Source organism: Dasypus novemcinctus, chromosome 4 (assembly GCF_030445035.2).
Source record: "Dasypus novemcinctus isolate mDasNov1 chromosome 4, mDasNov1.1.hap2, whole genome shotgun sequence".
Taxonomy (NCBI): domain Eukaryota; kingdom Metazoa; phylum Chordata; class Mammalia; order Cingulata; family Dasypodidae; genus Dasypus; species Dasypus novemcinctus.
The window spans coordinates 45,731,180-45,751,349 of record NC_080676.1 but is presented as its reverse complement, the minus strand read 5'-3'; the positions used below and the strand labels follow the sequence as shown (position 1 = coordinate 45,751,349).

General features: G+C 36.8%; 1 protein-coding gene across 24 annotated transcripts in view; it reads right to left on the bottom strand.

Annotated features, from left to right (window-relative positions):
• The window catches only part of FNDC3B (fibronectin type III domain containing 3B), a 366,392-nt gene that overhangs the window by 149,200 nt on the left and 197,022 nt on the right, over nucleotides 1-20,170 (bottom strand). For all 24 annotated transcript variants that reach the window (XM_058295312.2, XM_058295320.2, XM_058295311.2 and 21 more), the window contains one exon: nucleotides 14,509-14,585. In XM_058295312.2, coding sequence (XP_058151295.1) covers nucleotides 14,509-14,585 — 77 coding nt within the window. The remainder of the gene's footprint in view (nucleotides 1-14,508; nucleotides 14,586-20,170) is intronic.

Below are 20,170 nucleotides of genomic sequence, written 5' to 3'. Positions count from 1 at the left end.
GTTCTCTCATTCCAAGAGTTAAACAGATTCTTTTAAGCAATACTGTTTAACTCCTAAAACAAATTTTTTTTCAACCATCTGATCTTCTATAACAATTGTACAAAACTTTGGGAGATATCAATATAGAATGGTACTAAATCTCATTTATCTCACAAATTTTTCACAGGCTTTGTCTAAGACAAGTGAAGTTAATGTGTGCTTAAAATGACTGTAGGAATGACTGAATACAACTATCAGTTTAGCGGTCTTGTAGAAAGAAGAGACTTTCGGGCCACGCAAGTGTGCCAGTATACTTTTCCTGGGTTGGGCTTTGAGACCTGCCTGAAAACATAACCCCATTCTGCGTTAGCATACACAGGGCCATCATCACAGTTAGGAAGCTGTGCATACTCAGGGAATAGCACAGGGAATATCAACACCAGAAGCCACAAAAGTGCCTTCCAAGATTAGTCTAGGACCCAGGATGTAGAGTGAAGGGATTCTGATGTATGGGACACTTGAGCAATCCCAAATCAGGATGGACACCTGGTCTCCCAGATGCTGGAATGAGTTTGAGAAGAAGACATTATGACTGTCTCGCCTGTTACGGCAGAGTGGAACAATAAACATTCTATCTGTACTCTCTCCAAATGTTTTTTATTTTTTTTATTTACTCAAGGAAAGTGACTAAGGGAACACAATGCCAATATTTACTGCTTCTGTGGCCAACTTCAGGCTGTCTTCTCAAAGAGCAAATAATTTTGTTGAGACACAAGGTAAGAAACAGCTAATACAACAAATACCCATAATCAAAAGATAAGCTGTGTAGTACAGAGAAGTAGACCATGGTTGGCAGAATCAGGGAAGGCTTCAGGGACTTCAAAGAACTAATAAAGCTAAGGCAGGTGAGGGATGATTTTCAAATCACAGCCCTACAAGGAAGGGGACAATCTGGGCTTAAAGGCAATCTTGGAAGCCAAGACCAGGTTGCCAAGGAAACACCAGCTAGTCTAATAAGTATTTTAGACAATCAGGCACACTATGGGCAAGTTTTGCTTTTCAAAAAACAAAACACTGAAAATTAAACTTGTATATTGACGTGGAATTCTTGTTACACCTCAGGAGGTTGATTACAGGCTCAAATAAAGTGGCTTACTCATATCTAATAAAACATTCTAGTTTTAAAAGCTATACTTATTTTATATTTTAAAATATTGCTGAAGACAAATCAATATATTTATTGATGCTTAGTCTGTAATGTACAAATAGGTTTAGTGTGAATTAACACCCAGAACTTTATGTTAGATACATAATTCTTTATATGTTTATTAATGAACCTATTAACGTAAATTAATATGTTAATGAAACTATTAACAATAGTTTCAAAATAGACTCCTATGTTAACAAGTTTGCTAATAAAGCAATAGTAACTACTTAAAATTAGGCATCTGGGTCATACTACTTAATAAAATGATAAAAAACTTTCTCGTTTGACATTTAAACATTTATATAGAAGAACCAATCAGGTACAAGGTACGTTCTAGGAGTTTCAAATTGAGAAGGCAGATAATATAAACTAACAACTAAAATAAAAGGTATTTTCAATAGACACAAAGTGCTATAAGGGACTCTACTTGATACAAAAATATGACTCAGAGATAAATTAGGAGAGATATCTGAAATACACAAATAGCCAAGGAACATCCAAACTGATTAGCTTTTAAGAGAATTACTAACCGCTTAAGATTTTACAGAAAAACGCAAAACTACTTCTGTAACTTTAGATCATGATCTGCAAGGACAAGCTAAAACTTCCATCAGAAAACAGAAAAGAATCTTTGTATCTGCAAATTAAATAAGGTGCAGGCTAACTGAAAGTTTATATTATAATAAGGAAGCATAAGCTCTTATTTTAACATCTAAATCAAAATTCAAATTTGAATATAATTCAAGATTCAGTAGTTTTAAGACTTATCACCCTTTACGCTCTTCAATATAGAAAAAAAATTGATGGATGGATGCACATTTTTCTATTAACAATAAACGATATGGTCTTCAATTACAATTTAGTATCAGGATGAAGGTAGGAGGAGTCAAGATTAGTAAGAGATCATTTTTGTCACTATAAAATAAAACTACTATATAGACCGCAATCATCAAAATTTAGTACAGTAGGGGGAGCAGATGTGGCTCAAGCAATTGAACTGTGCCTGCCTCCCACCTGGGAGGTCCCAGGTTCAGTTTCTGGTGTCTCCTAAAGAAAAAACAAACATACAACAAGCCAAAAAAAGTGAGCAAAAAAGACAACTAGTGCAAACAACAAGTGAACAGTCTGAGGGAGCCAATGTCGGGGCGGGGTGGGGGGTGGGGTAGAGATAGGAGGAGAATATATTAAAAAAAATAATTAGTACAGTGGGACTAATCTGCACTACACCAAGGAAATTTCACATAGAATATTCTTCATAAATGGGGTTAACGTGAATAGTAAATACATGGGTAAAGGTAGGATAGATGCATGGATCAATCAGAAAAAAGCATCAAGAAAATGGACCATTTTTAAAGTGCCAAGTAAGAAATTTTTCCAGGAAAAGGTACAATAGATGGATGGATGGATCAGGAAAATAGCATTAAGAAAATGGACCATATTTAAACACTGTATAAGAAATTTGCAAGGAGGTTTTCTGGATGAATGATATAAATGTAGTTAAAGCTCAGGAGGAAGCTTTTTTTATGTATTCTTTAATCCGTGTGACCTTTTCTGGGCCTTGGCAAGCTATTCACATTAACCCCATTTATGATGGCATGGCTTTAATTTATGGGTGTATGGTAATGGTACTTAAACCATGTCAATGGAAATTCTCATTTATGTGTTGATAAGTATCAAAGCATCTTCTAGTTTACCTAAAATGCAGAGCATAAATATGCTATTTAGTCATATACTTTGTACAATTTTAATATAATATGTTATGGATTTTTCCTACAATCTGACAGAGATATGTATTATTTTACAGTGCCCCTCCCCACACTGGTTATTAAGAAAAACAAGATATATGCCAGATGTCCCTCTCAAATGGAATCTTTATTCAATACAGTGCTAGATAGTGAAAAAGCCACAGAAGTAAAACACTTATTTTCTAGGAGCTTAAAAACCATCATTTAATATTCAATATAAAACTTTCAGTGATGAACCAGCCACATAGACTTGATGGATGTAGTAAAATAAGAACAAGGGTCTCAATAAACATGAAGAAGAGCTCTTTGGACTTGTAAACATGAGAAGCTATAACAAAAAGGAGAATTTATTTTCACCAATTCATCATAAAATTTCTGACATTAAAACAAAGTACTGTGGGGTTTAAGTTGAGAAGAAAGCACTAACAAAGACAATTCCAGTCAAGCAAAAAGGGGGAAAAAGGTAAGAAACAAAAACAAGGGAGATACAGCACTGATATGGCTATATTTTAAATATTCTTTTTATGACTATTTTATAAGAATAAATATTTCCACTACTTAAAAATCTAATGCCTCAATCTAGGGTATAAATCACCCTTCACATACAAAAAATAGATTTCCAGTTAGAAAACTAAGCAGCACACAGAAACCACAAATTGCCTCCATATATACAAAATTGTTTCAAAGCCCCATTTTTAATTATCTTAAATTATTCTGTGGTATTTGTGAAAGGTATGTACATGCATAATGAGACACTGTCAGAAACACTCTCCCTTCCCATACCCAGAGTTGCCATATTGATAAAAAGCTTTATTTTAAAAAAGGAAATATTAATTCTGAAATAAGGAGAAACAAAAATCAAAGTTACGTACTGAATATTTCATTCACTTTTCTTCCACAACAGAAACTACAGCATATTTTAATTACCAAACACAATTTTAATCTATGTACATGGGAACTATGCCTATGTACCCCCAAAAAAGTAAGAAAGTCTGGGGAGCAAAAAAATGTGAAAATATAAAAAGTGACTTAGGAAATGTTGGACAATAACACTCTTTGGTTAATGAAGAGGGTTCACAAAGAAATATATTATTCTAGCAGGAGAATTTAGACATTAAAAAGAGTTCAGTCCAAAAAACCCAGGGCTGTAAAATGTGCCTTCAGTCTTCAAAGATGACTATGGAAAAAACAGATTCATTTCCTTGTAGGGTGAATAAGATTGTGAGGCAAACAAATCACCTGTATTCAATTCAACAATTATTTCCCGACACATATCATGTACTAATAAGCAGTGGTTATTTGAAGATGTGAAAATAAAACAGATGCTGAACAGTACAGTTCACCTACACAGCCTAAAATGGATTAAGTCCGAGTAAGTGCTGTTACAGCAATCAGAGCAAAATATTATGATTGCAAAAATCAGTACATAGTGTTCTTTATCTAGATATTTTTCCCTGTTCTGTGACTCAATACCTCAAAAACCCTCGCGTTTTTTTTCCAGAGAATCACAGACCCTTGGAAAAGATTCTCAGATGCCACCTTACCACAGCCCCACAGTGTGAAGGCTGCATTCAAGTTCTACACTATAAGCCTTGCCTGCTTAAAAAAAAAAGGTAAAAAAAAGTGATACAGTCATCCTCCATGAAGGAATACCTACTCGCGTTCCTCAGGCTAATGAAATCAGCATGGTGGCCGATGGTAGTTGGATCCCTTATCAAGTCATTTTATCTAGTTCAACAAATATTTACAGAATCAACTATGTGCCTAGTATTCTTGCTATCCTGTGGCCTGGAAACAAGAACAAGAGGCTAGAGAATGAGGCTCAAAAGTTCTTACTTGCACCAGTGCTTTTATAGGTATGACAAGAGAACTATTAAAACAAAATGAAATATCCTGGAGATGGGAGCAAGAGGGAAATCTAAGGGGAGCACCATGGGGAGATGAGAAAGGAACTCATAGTACCTGTGGTCTGCCAGGTGTTCCACGAAGGAACACCTTAACTACTTGTTTTTCAGGAAGGATACCAAGATACAGCATGACTGAATTTTACAACTAATTATGGTGCAGAACCAAGATCTTTATACTTGTCTGTACTCTTAAGTTTTCAACATGTGAAGAACTGTACAGAAGTTAGATATGCTAAGAAGTAAAATAATGAACTGTGAAAATCAGGATATCTGGGATATTAAGAGAAGTGAAAGGATTTAAGAGAAACCAACATTTATTGAGCACCTGCAGGAGTCAACACATTAAGTTCCTAGAACAGTGCCTGACACATAATGATAGCAAAATAGTACCCTGGTGTCAGTATTACTAATATTACCACATCATTAAATTCTCCCAACAATCCTGTGAGGCAAATACAGTCATCCCCATTTTAGAGACAGGAGGAATGAAGCTTGAAAAAGTAAACACTAACTCCCCCAAGGTTATAGAATGGGCGGGGGATGGAATGGGACAATTTCAAATCAAAGAATTAAAATAGATCTTCTAAAAACCTTATATTTTAAATGTTTTTTTCTCCAAGCTAGCAGAGAAGGAAGGAAGTTCCCCTTACTGATTTGAAATGCTCCCGGGAATTTGTGTGTGTGTGTTGTTTCTTTTGTTGTTTTTGTTTGTTTGTTTGTTTAATTTCTCCAGGAATTTTAGTAAACTCCTCACAGCTCCTGACTCTTTCCTTCTGAACTCCCCCTACCAGGTGTAAGTCATAGGATTAAAAAAGGAGCTTAAAAGACAGAAGGCAAAGGAAAAATTAAAAAGGGCTGCTCCAGAAGGCCAGGGATGATCCAGGAAATGGACAGAGCTGAATCTGCACAGGACACGCATGAACCCACATACATGTTTGCAGGCAGAGTACCTGGCAGCCAGCCTGCTGCTATGGCAAAGAACACTAAGTAAGCTGGCTAGACACAGACGACTGGGACCAAATAACTTTGCGAAAGCTGGTCTCCCAAGCCATATTGAGAAGGGAAGGAAACCTACCATGCAAGCAGTGGACAAGGAGAAGAAAAAGGCTGGTCAATACAAAACAGCTGCATGGACAGACAGCAAAGAGTCCAGCTTCTCTCAACTGAACTGGTGCTCACCCCTGCACCCCCAACACCACTAAACAAAAGCCTGGATTACAGATCCGTCCCTCCCACCCAACCGCAAGTCCTTCAGTGACAGCTGGGAACACAGAAGGCTCAATAAATGTTGGTTAAATGAACAAATGAATGAAAAACCAGTTATTTGCTTAGGCTTGATGTCTTCCAAGAATACTAACACATTTATTATCAAACTTTTCTCCATAACTCAGAGTAACCTGACATCCCTCTCTAAAATTTTAAATAATCTGAACTCAGTTAACTACAGACCTGTCCATTCCTGATACTTTTATTAAATAAGTGTGGGTTCACCACAAGTGTTTAGACTGAAAGATCTTAACCTGCGGTGTTTAAGTTGTTCTACTTCAATTCCGAATGAAGCTGAGGGGCTGTAATTTATTCATCACCTGCTAGAAGTACAAAAGCCTTAACTTTCACTTTTTTTGCACGAACTGTTCATTCTGCATTTTCTACTATAATGAACTAGACAAAAAAGGAGAGGTTTGTTCTTCCTATAGGGCAGAGATATGAAATATTAGGACTGTACCTTCCCTAGGTTCCTTAATTTACCACTATCGATGAAAAACCCAAACTACCACCCAAGTAGCATAAGAATAAAGCAGAAATTAGAATTTTAAAAAGTTAGAGGAGAAACAAAAGACTAGGAATAAGTAGTCAAACATTCTGTTTTACAGATGAAGTTAAGTTACTTGGCTTGAAATGTGGCAGAATTGAATATTATTACCCATTTCCTGACATTTTCTGTCTTTTTAATAAAATGGTTAAAACTGTGTTTGAACCCCAAGCCTTAGCATTCAACCTCATTTAACTTTAACATCTGTAATGGCTAACAGTTGGGCAAATAAGTTTTATTCTTTCAAGTATTTCATTATCATGAATGCTCTGAGACAGCAGATCCTCTCAGTTTAGGACTCGTTCCTTTTGCCATGGAGCATGATTATTTTTGTACCCAATGGATAAAATAAATGATTGATGATGTTTCTAGGTTTCTAAAAGTCTTTTATATAATATCAAAGGATTATCCTGCAGAGCTGTTACACCTGATTTTAAAATAGGTATTCTCTCCTGGATCAAAAAATATGTTCCTTGAAGATTATCTCAATTACTTTTCTCAACCACTACTTGCCAATAGTTAAGTCCAACCATCCAACTTTGCCTGCATTATAGGTCACCAAAGTTAAGGTTTTAGGTAATAAGGTGATTCATGAATAGGAAGAAGTCCCCAAAGCTTTTATCTACATACTCATGTATACTTTGGAAACCTTAAAATGTCTACTGGTACTTAAGTTTAACCCACAAATTCCCCCTCCCTACGCTGGCAATGGCTAAGGTATGGATTAAGGTTAGATTCAAATAACAAATCAAAGGATCACAAGCTGAAGATATTGCTATGTCACTTGTCTTCAGTACTCTTAGGTCTTTAATCTCATGAACAGGCTTGCAGCAGAGGTATGGGAAAAGGAGACACCACCACAGAGGCAATCCTCCTTCTGTTGGCTTTACATTTGCCAACACTTTTATACAATGTGTAAAAAGGCCAGACTTCTACACAGTTATGTACACTTTTCATCTGGTATACACAAATGAAAATTTCAGGAATATACAATTTCAGGCATACACAACTGAAATAAACTTTTTGTACTTTACAGGACACACCTGGCTCTTTTAAGGTACTACTGTCTATTTATGACTAAAAGCCACTGCAGGTTGGAGAGAAGGCTAGAAATAAGGATTTTCTCCATGGTATCTTTTTCATGCAACACAATATCTTTTTCATGCAATCTCAATGAATTATATAATGCAATAGTAGAGAGGGATATTGGTGGCCATTTACTAAGACTTTGCAAATTAAAAGTCCAGCAAGGTTAAGAGACCTTCATCTTACCACACCCCAGTTGCCCTAACTCAAGGACCACAGGGGGGAGACAGGCCCTTGTTACAGAGAGAGCTAAGCTTCTCAACATAACACAAACAGCCAAGAGGCCTCTAGCTTTGGGCATGGATGCTAAAGGCAAAATAGCAAATTGATTAATAAGGTATAACAATTAAAGGTAACAGTAATTCTTACCATTTGTATTATCACCGAATAGTTTATAAAGTGCTTGGTCCAGAACTTAACTTAATAAGATCCTCTAACATTTGCAACATCATAGTCCCGATGATAAAAGATTTCAGGACTGATTAAGTAACTTAAACAAAGGTTAGCAAAGTGGGTGGCCAGAGTCATACCTAAGTACTCTGGTCAGAAGGGCTGTACATTTCAATAGGAATGCATAACACGAATATAAATTGTATAACACAAATATAAATACCAAAAAGAACCAATTTTGAAGATCAAAAATCAAAGCTGATCCTCCTAACATCTGGGTGACACATAAAAATGCTAGCCAAGAGAGAAGAGTTACTTCCATAAAGTGGTCATTATAAATAAAGTGGGCCAAAAAATGAAGTAAATGGAAATGCTGCTTTAAGGAACAAACTATTTATCAAGGGAAAAACTTGATAGTTTAATTTGAGCTAAAATGAGCTCCTCTGAAATAAGAATAAAGCTATCACCAGCGGGAATGTGCAGGTAGTACCTGTTTCTATTACTCCAATACCTCCATTAATCAGCACAGAAGGAGATAACTAATCAGTGACACTCCAGTGCATGGAAATGTGGGCAGATTATTCTAGTGATACAGATATACAAAACAGAGCCTTCTAAAAGGCCATTAGCATTTTCCTTGACATGAAACAAGTCCTTGAATTTATACAGAATATATTATTTTTCAAGACTTTCACATCTATATGACAGCCATGATAATCTCCCCAGGGAAGAGAACAGCAGCTAAACCTTTCAGGAAACCAAGGCACAGACCGAGGTTAAGGTATCTGTTCAAGGTTACTCAACTAGCATAAGGTAGACCCCATATCTGGAATACTTTGAAGCCCATGCTCTTTCCACTACTGTGATATCCCACTCTTGGATGAGACTGGGCATGAGGCATTGAGAAATCAGGGGTTGTGTCATTCACAGAGACAGAGAGAGGTGTGGTTCTAAATGTCAAATACATAATTACTATTTGCCAGTGGGGTCCATTACACTATATTCTAGGAGTCTTAGTCAGAGCCATGGACTCTGAGTCCCTGGAAAATGATGGATAGAACTCAGAAGAACCATGAACTCAGAAAAGAAATTACATCTTCATTTTCAGTAACTTTTAATTGAAATTTAGCATTTCCCTCAATTATGAATGCAGGCCGTAAACCATAGCAGTATTAGCAGTATGACTTTGTTACTATTAAATCTCAGCTATTTCCATATCACAGCACAGAGTCAGGAATATTAACAATATTTACAGTCATCACAACCTCAAAAATATTGCAGTTACTAGACCTGCTGCTAGGTACTGCTAACAAAGAAGCACAGAAATTGCTCTGTTTTTAATATTTGACAACTGTATTTCAAATTAACCGGTCTCCTTTGTATCAATGAATTTTATATTTTACATTTTAAAATGCTTCACCAGTCTATCGATGGGTCCATAGCACAAAAAAAGATGAAGAATCCATGCTGACAATCCGGACCATCTCCATCACAGAGCAACGTAATTACACTATTCAATTAAGTCCAAGTTTGTGATCCTGGTGGGTTTCGAATAATGCACAGGAATATATAATTCATCCAATCTTGGTAAAGTTTTGTTACACTACAGGTCAGGCAAAGTAGTTTTTCTAAAAAAGTTATGTATGCCAAACATGGGGTTACTAATTTAGAAAGAATATAAGGATTATGCAGTAAAATAAAATATAATGTGCACAATCTAATCCTTACTGAGTCATTTCTAGATGTGACACTGTCTCAATATTATTGTTATGAAAATCAACTATCAATTTTCTACATAAATAAAGAATAATGTTCTTGTCCACAGAATGCTAAATACCACAGGAGTATACCACACCATTTTGGTATTGATTGTTGTTGTTTTTCAGGGTAGGCAAGGAAGTCAAGAGTTTATTAAGAAACAAGAAAAAAGATAAATATACAACCTGAGAAAATTGTTTTTGGAATCTTGCTTATGTTTCCACTTAATCTCTTTTTTAAAGAACAATATCAACAGCAGAGGAGAATAATTTTAGATTGGTGGGGACACTTTTCTTTCCTTCTCCCTGCACAAGATAAAAATGATTCATCCATCCATACATGCAGATTTTGGTACATGCCTACTGCATGCTGGGCACCTTTCTAGGCACTGGGGATCCAGCAATGAACACGACACAGAGACCCACCTGTGTGGGGTTTAAATTCTAAAGGGATGAAGACAGATAATGATCATGTAAACAAACACATGACGCACACCCCAATAAATAATAAACATTATTTACAATGTTTAAAAGTAAACATTATGCTTATAGTACTTATAATACTTATATTATAGTATAATATATTATAATGTATAATTATATAAACAATAATAAGTAATGTTCTTAAAAGCACATAAAGAGCGGAGGCAGAGGCCCATCTGGCCCAGTGTTTCCTCCTGCTAATTCTGTATTCTTCAGCACATCAGGATCTCAGAAACAAAGGAGGGAAGTGGATTGGCTCAATGAGTAGAGCATCCACCTACCACATGGGAGGTCCACAGTTCAAACCCAGGGCCTCCTTGACCTGTGTAGAGCTGGCCCACACGCAGCGCTGCCATGGGCAAGGAGTGCCCTGCCACACAGGGGTGACCCCCGTGTAGGGGAGCCCCATGCGCAAGGAGTGCGCTCCGTAAGGAGAGCCGCCCAGCACGACTCAGACTGGCCAGGAGTGGTGCCACACACACGGAGAGCTGACACAGCAAGATGATATAACAAAAAGAAACACAGATTCCCGGTGCCACTGACAAGAACAGAAGTGGACACAGAAGAACACGCAGCGAATGGACACAAAGAACAAACAACTGGGGCAGGGGGGTAAGGAAGGGGAGAGAAATAAATAGGTCTTTGAAAAGAAAAAGAAACAAAGGAAAGGAATCTGAGAGAAAATGGAGAACAGAGAGGTGGAAGGCAGGCTCAGAAAGTGGAAAGTGGCACAAAATTGAGGGAAAGGGGACATCTTTGGTACCGTTTCTTTATTTGGCATTGCCAGCCCCACCTATGATTATTGTCCTGAGAGAAAAATAAAAGCCATAAAATGGAAAGTAAATAAAATTGATGCAAATCAGCTGATCACAGAAACTGAAATAAGAAAATATACACACGGTACTGTTCTCTTTTCCATGGCCCCTTATACTCCCATGCATGCTGTCTGCACATAGTAGAATACTTTCCTAAATTCCTACAGAAACAGCATTCCTCCATAGGACTTAAAGTCTTGAAAGAGACTCCAGTTTCCTCACTGTTGGCTGCCAAATGGTTATGATTCTTAGTCCTTCAAGGCACAGAACAATCAAGCCCCCATGTTCCTTTCTGGCTCATCATTTTCACAGTTCCGAAGGTGAAACAAAGAACTGGTTTAATCCCAGGTGGTAATGACCAAAGTTAAGTAGTTGAGGCTAAAGTTTACAGTTTAGCTAGCTTGGCCGAGCAAAATGGAGAAAAACATTCTATACTTTCTCTTAACAGTCTCATTATTTCTACACAGGGGCTTCTGTTTTCTGGCCAACTCTCAAAACAGTCCCCATTAGAGAATGCCCAACCAAACCAAAATTTAAATGCATTCCTCAACACACTTCTTGTCTTTCCCTGGCAAAGAGGAACAGCATATATGTTATTTCAACAGCTAATGACCATTAACTAATCCCCAAACTAATGCTTATTTTGACTATTAATTCAAAGTGTTTAGTTTCTACAACTAATCTAGAAAATAAAGAGTACTTTCCCAGTTGGTAAAACATTAATTTGGGTGCTTCCCTCACTTTTGCTATTCTTTGTCTTTTGTTACGTTTTTCCAATCTTTGGGATCAACCTGAAGTTTCTCTTATAACACTTAAAAAAGATCAGTATGATCTTGTATTTTCTAGCCATCAGGTATTATGCTTCTCTAACTGACCCTGCAAATCTTTGAGGCATACATATGAGCTTCTCCCATGCTGAATTTCAGCTTGGAAAATTACGTCAATGCAAACACATTTATTGATAGCAACTATATGCAAGACAGTATTCAATTCCTCTGAAGCATTAAGAGTTCTTGGGATGGTTATAAAATGCAGTGGATCCCAAGACAGAGACAAGACAAATTGCCAGGGATGGGAAGAGAACAGAAGAACCATTTCCATGTTGGAGAGTCTGGAAGGGTCACACTGAGGAAGGGCAACTGAACCGAAAGAGTGACTGAAATGTCAGAGAAAGAAGAGGCTTCAGAGTATTCCAGGCAGAGGAAATAATGGCCATAAAAGTAGTGAGAAAAAGCCTGATGTACCAAAAGTTTGACATGGTACCAGTATGGGGCAGCAAGCAAAGATGAACCACAAAAGGCAAGTAGGTTGAGAATGAAGAATCTCATACACTACACAACAGCAGTTCAATTCTACATTACATGCAATATACACCCAACATTAAAGCTGAACAAGAAAGCCACACATTATTTAGGAAAAGGACTTTGGGACTAAGATATAGAATTGACTAGTGTGAATAAAAATGCCTTATGGACTGTTTCTTTCTCTTTTTCAATATAGGCACCAAATTATTCCATTTCTATTATTTTTCCAATGTATCTTCTAGCATTTTCTTCCATAAATCTTGTTTCACTATGCTTTAATCATCAGTTTTATGGAAGTGCGTTAAGAGCTTTTACCCATTTTACTTGGATAGAAGTTTTCCCATAGAAGTTTTCCAGAATCAGAAATATATCATGGCCTAAAATTCTCCATTTTCTTTAGGATTCCAATTAAATGCTTTGTAATTAGAAGAATCACAGCAACACCATGGCAAGAAAAATCGCAATGCAATTTCTCTCCACTAGAATGTTCAACTTTAACTTGGTACTCTTTAAATGAACCTTTAAGCATAGAAAGTCCTAAAAGGTTCTGCTATTACAATGGTGAGAACTATATCCTAGTCAACAGAATGAAACACTTCCTCAAAATAAATGAGCAGTAGACATAATGGAACTCTACATCTGTTAATTGACTGGTGATGTGAATGTGATCCATCATCCCCTGTTCTTGCTGTAAGGGACTGTTCTGTATCCGTTTCTCCCTCCAGTGATGCTAATTTACAAAGACTTGTATAAAACCAGCCATTTATTTGCTACAGTGGAAAGACTGGCCAATAATCTGGCTTCTCAAAAAAAAAAAAGTCAAATTGGCTCATGTAGAAGTAGGGATGGAAAAAATGAAATTATAGTGGCTGCAATGCCTCAGAGAAGAAATGGACAAGGTATTAGGTCTAAAAAGGATAAATCTTTGATTCCTGCCTGCACTTTAGCAATTTTCCTAGGTAGTTGCCAATTTTTTCACTCGAGCATAATCTTTAAAAACTGAATATTACGGATTATTTAACCACTTTAAAAGAAGAGGAGAGACAGAGAAAAGAGAAAGACTAGAAAAATACATCTGCAAGGATATAATTTAAAGAATGTTATCACAGTTTTTATCACCTCTGGGTTGTAAAATTACAGGTGTTTTCTTTTTTATATTCTTTTGTGTTTTTCTCCCCTAGTTTTTTTCCCAATGAGCATACAATGCTTTCACAATATAAAAAAAGAACAACAGGAATGCAGGAATGCAGGATGTAATGCAACAGTAATGCAGGAAGAAGCTGAGAGGTTGCAGACTGTGCTGGGCCTGGGACAAAACCTGAGGCATATAGAGATAGATATCCAGAACACTGTAGACATGCTGAGCATTTTACATCCAGGTATGGGAGTATAACTGTATCTTTACAGCATACATCTGAGATTGCTATTACCGTTTTTTGATTTAAGAGAAAACCAAATTTCAGAGAAATTCAAGTACAAACAGCCAAGTTCTCCCACGATTCTCAGTAATTAACCAAACCTGGTTATGCCACACTAGGAAGAAATGAGACTCCCATAACAGAAGGCAGGGCTTATTTACATTAACGAGGTCTCCAAGGTCTCCCCTCTGATATTTTTACTAATTCAGTCTATGAATATTTATTTGTCCAGCAAACTGTGGTACAGATGGAAAGAAATCTTTAAGACAGGGGACTCCATGAATGAATCACAATCAAATGGTTGCATGTGAAACCCAAAGGACAGTTTGGTAGCCCTGCTGTGTTTCCCTCCCTCTGAATCTCTGGCACATGAAGTGGCAAAACACAGGAGGCATCAGCTGTTGGCTTTATTCGTAAGCAAACTGAAACAGAAGGTAAGACCCTGAGTGAGTACCACCTCACCACAAAAATGATGGCGACCTTAATATTAACAGGAGTTAACAAACTAAGTACTATAAGAAAAAGTTTATCAAGCCTCAATATATATGCTTTTAGAACAATGACAGTGCCCACAGTAAGTGGTGAAGACCATCAGACGGTTTACCTGTGAGATATAACCTGGAGGCACATGGATAGGAGGAATGGATCCATTGGGTGACATCATGGGAACTTCAGCGGGTCCTAAAAGAAGTAAGAGCAAGATATTAATAGTTAGAGAATATATATCCTTCAAAATAATCATTGATATTTTCAAAGTATTGTCAAAGCTAAAGAAAATTAACCACTTTGACTACTTTCTCTTCAATTACTGGTACACACTGCCTTAAAGTTAGACCTGAAATCATGGATTGAAAGGAATTCTCCAGCTTTTTAATTCAAGGGGAGGGGAGAGAGGGAGCAGAACTGTGAGCATCCTCATAAACATTTAATAATTCTCAAAGCCTCAAATTCTATAAACCAAGATTGTTCACTTAAGAACTGTCTTAATATGGTGGGAAAAAAATCTTTTTTTTCTTTTTGCATTTTAAGTGAACTTAAATCTCCGATTCAAAAACTTCCTAAAGATTTTGGTTCAATAATTTTGGTTTAATAATTTTAGATAAACATTTTCAATAAGTTTTCATAACATGCTATTAATATGAAACAGACACCTTTAAAACAGCTCAAATCAACCGAATCTGATATGTCTCTTATGTTACAATGCAAAGGGGAAAATAGACAATATTTTTAAATTAGACCCTATATGCAACAAATTAACTTGGATTATTTCAAAGTTAGCCATTAAATTGCTAAAAAATGAGTTTCAAAATATTAAATTCAATGAATGTTAATCATACATCTATGATCAAATGGCTTCCCTAAAATTGAAAGAATCCAATGGTCTCTAGTTTTTCATTTGATATCCGGCTCGCCTCATATTCATCAACCCACCTCTAAAATGTCAATCTAAAGCTATGGGTTTCTAGTTTGGGGTGTGACTTCTTGACTTGTGTCTATTATTTGCTTTTTCCTAACGTATGCTTTACTGTCAGCTATCCTCAGCTGTAACCCAAAAAAAACAACAACAAAGGAACAGAGCAGAAAAGATGCATAATAGTCACCTAAAATTGCTAATGACTAGGTTCCCTGCAACTTCATGGACAATATGCCAAGGCACTAAACTATCTGAAATCTCTATGCATATATAAAACCCCAGTGGTTTCTCATAAGCAAACATACCGGCAGGCAATAATTCAAAACAAAAGAAGAGAGTGGCATAAGAATGGATAATTGCATGACTCTATTTTATTTATTTTTAGAAGATTTATTTTATTTATTTTTAGAAGATTTATTTATTAATTTATGTATGTATGTATGTATGTATGTCCCCCCCACACACACCCAGCTGTGTGTTCTCTGTGTCTATTTTGCTGCGTCGTCTTCTTTGCCCACTTCTGTTGTCAGCGGCACGGGAATCTGTGTTTCTTTTTTTGTTGTGTAATCTTGTGTCAGCTCTCCGTGTGGGCGGCGCCATTCTTAGGCAGGCTGCACTTTCTTTCGCACGGGGCAACTCTCCTTACGGGGCGCGCTCTTTGCGCATGGGGCTCCCCTACGCGGGGGACACCCCTGCGTGGGGCCGCACTCCTTGCGCGCATCAGCACTGTGCATGGGCCAGCTCCACATGGGTCAAGGAGGCCTGGGGTTTGAACCGCGGACCTCTCATGTGGTAGACGGACGCCCTAACCACTGGGCCAAGTCCACTTCTCTCCATTTTATTTTTAAGTGTGAATTAAACTAATACATCCCCTGACCACTGATATCACTGGCTTTCAAATCCATCATCCTCACCAGCTTCACAATTTTTGCCACAGCCATCAAGACATATAGGTATTTATTTAATATTTTTATTTGAATTGACTCAACTTAAAATAAATAATAATAGATACCTATTTCAGACTCAGCCTAAGCAGCACTATCTGTGAAATCCAAGGGTTGGCATATTCAGCTCTATGGAACAGGCAGTAAAACTGTGATCTCTACCTGATTTCATACTGGCTCACTATTCACACTGATTGGGTGACCTTGGTCAATCACTTAACCTCTCTGAGCTTTACTTTTCTCCACATTAAATGAGAATAATAATTATCCCTTCCTCATAGTGTTGGGTTTAAGGATTAAATTGATAACATATGTAAAACTGTTTTAAGGAACACATGGCACAATATAATCGCTCATTAAAATGTTAGCAAGCATCAATATTATTCCTCACAATTTTTAAAATTTTTCTTCCAACTACACTTCAACTAGGAATTTTTTCTTAATATGCACAGCCCTATAATACACAAAATCAATACGGATAAACTTTGTAAAATACTGACTTAAGAAATGACAAACTTTGCTCAGGTAAAAATTAAATATTTCATAGTACAGAGTGAGAACAGAAATGCTACCCCTCAATAAAGTATGATTTTTTAATCACCACAATGTATACCATGCAAACAGGCTCTTAACCCCAGGCATGACCCCTAAAACTGTTAAAGTCATTTGTGTAAAATGCTTTAAAGGATAAGGACAAGTAAGTGATTTACAGCTAGAAAATGTTTTCTTCTCAGACTTGATTTCAAGAGTAGCCAAATGACTTTAACATGCTTGTTCCTGCTTCCTCTTGTCACTATCATCAAAACCCTTTCAAAGGCATTGAAAAATACACAGAAATAGCTTCCAAAATTCAGCTGTGCCTTGGATCCACAAGGTGCCTGTCTTCTCTGAAATAAACCGTTGCACCTTCAGGCATCTGGAGTTTGAAAGCTAGTAGAATAAAATTTCGTTCACAATGCTGGAATGAGAAAAGGTGCTGTCTCCTTAAACTCTTCTCCCAATCAATGAGATTAATGCCTCTATTCAACTGTTTGTGTTTGAGACTTTCTTGACAATACTAAAATCCTTTCCTATTTATGCACAAACTTCCCTTCCTAAACATCTAGTACAAGGTTCCTTTTGGTTTTATGTTTGATACATTCACTAACACAAAAAAAACTTACAAGAATATCACCTTTATAATCTGGTGAGAAAAATCGTTCTCATTCAAATGCCAACGCTAACCATATGATTAGAGGAGCAGCAGGGGTGCATGTGGTTACATGGTTTCTCTAACAGCTAAGCTCCTACTTGACTGTATGGGGAAATCAAAAGACGATTAAAATTTTTTTAATTTAAAATATCTTTTAAGATGTCTAGAATCCATATAGGTAGTTCTATGCAGATATATTTAAGCATAGATTTATATAGTTTAAAAACGAAGTATACAAATATACATTTCCAAAATCATATCAATGAGGAGATATTTTTCAAGCAAAATAATAATTAAGAAGCTCCACTAGAAACAACATGAACTCCTTCACAGACAAATGAAAACTGTCAAATGCACAATTCGTAGAACTGGAAGTGGAATTTATGCAAAGAGTCAAGTGATCCCATGAAAAAAAAAAAACGCCCTGGGGAATTTGATCCATTTCAGGAGTAAGGGTATGAATTCAATCATCAGGAATTCCTTATTTTCACTGAACAAGATGTGAGACCCAAAAACTTATTGACAAAATGTCACTACATATCCAAGTACATCATCTAATATCTTAAAAGTGTGCTAATAACTGTTAATTAATTGAGTTTTCATTTACTTATTTAGCAAAACTTGAACCAGAAAGGTTGTAGGGCACCTTAATTATTCAATCAACATTGTACGTACCCAAGTCAAACAATGATTCTTAGACTATTCCTACATCAAAGAGACTCAAGGAAAGACCAGCAAGGCTGCATATGCAGGACCACACACAAGCTCACAGAGGGCTGGAGGCCCAGCTGAGGCTGCAAGGCCACCCTGCCTCACCCCCTTCTCTTTCCTGGCTACCAGAAAACCCCCAGAGCTCACATATTTAGACAATCCTTGCTCTGATGGCAACTGATGCAACATTCAGAAAATTTGCCCATTCTGAGGGCAGAGTTAACTAGGTTGATTTAAGGTGACTGTTCCAATGAGGTTTAGAAATGTGAAGTGGTGAAAACTGGGCATGCAAGGTATGAATCATCATTTAAACCAGCCTTAGAAATTAAACCAGCCTTAGAAATAGACCAGCTATAAATGATTAATTATACTACAATGTTAGACATTTTTAAATAGTATTTTTATAAGCTGGGTGTTCACTAATAGGTAAACAGGTAGTGACTAATAGGTTGTTTTTGTTTTACTATGCTTACCTATAAATGGTTACCTGTGTGTCCAAACGGCTATTTTCAACAAAAAAAACTTTAGCAACAATAGATTATTACATTTCCATCTTAAATTACATACCATCATGTTCAAAATCTAAGGGGAGGTGAGATCATAATACAGCAAGATAAAATTGAGAAAAAGGAAGCAAAGGTGAAATGATGTGGTAAAGTTCTATTACTCTATAAAATGACCCTCAAGTCTTTGTAAGGAACCAAAAAAGAGAAATTCTTGTTGTCAGAAGTAGTCATAAGGATAAGGCCTCAGTTATTACGGAAGCAGATGACTATGATTAAAGTAATTATCCGAACACACAGCCTAAAGAATAGGTTAAATAGGCCTAAGAGATTACTCATGGTGACTTCAAGACTCCCAGACAGGTAAGAGACTATGTAAGCACTTTGGGGAGTTTTGATATCCTTTTGTTGTTGGGTTGTTGTTATTTTAAAATTCAATCCAACCTGTCTCATCCCACAAGGGAACTACGAGAAACACAAGATAATAAAAATAAAGCACAAGTCCTCTCCCTCAAAGAAGCTTAAACTCTAGTGCAGTGTTTCTCAAACTTTAGTGTTCATCAGAATTACCCAGAGGACTTGTTAAAACATATCGCTAGACTTCCCCAAATTTCAGAATCAAGAGGTCAGGAGTGGGTCACAAGAATTAGCATCTAACAAGTTCCAGGTGATGCGGCTACTACCACTGGTCCAGAGATCCCATTTTGAGAAACCCTGACTTAATGGGTTAAAAGACAATAAGCCCATAACCAAGGAAAGATAAGATAGTAAAACTCAGGTTACTAATAAACTACTAAAAAGCAACTAAGTACAAATTCCCTACAGTACATTGTCATCCCATATATAGTCATATTTCTAAGAATGCTATTTACAGGAAAGGTGCTATGCAAAGACTAGTAAGATTCATTTTCTATCCTTGAAGGACTAGTGGTCTAATTTGGGGACCAGCCGAAAGCAAGTAAACACAAGCAACAAACACAAATAAACACAAGGAAGCACGTCAGGCAGTCTAAATTCAATAAGATTTGAATTTACACAGTGGAACATTTGGAAATGTTAGTCATTACAGAACTGAGCAGTGAAAAGGTCCTTAGGAATTTAGTAGAGGTCACATTTTTTACAAATAAAGAAACCAAGATCCAGCAGCAAATTGTCCAGCCCAGGTAGCAGCAGGCAGGTGATGGAACAACAGGGACTAGGATCCAGTTCTTCCCATTTTCAGCCCATTGTTTTTTCTAATTTTACTTCCTCCCTTCATGAGTAAAATTTGTTGTTTCTTAAAATTCTGCTACAAAGTCATGTTCTATCAAAATGTAATTTTCATATAGAAGCTGGGTGCAGGTAGCATATTCCTCTGGCTCATATAAAATGATGAGAGAAACTGTCTCTCCAATCTGTAACTTCCTCTTCGTCCCAAAGGCATTCTGTTAGATGTGAAACAGACTGAGAAAAACAGTCTGTAGTACACCAGAGACCAAACACTTTGGGGCAGGGCAGACATG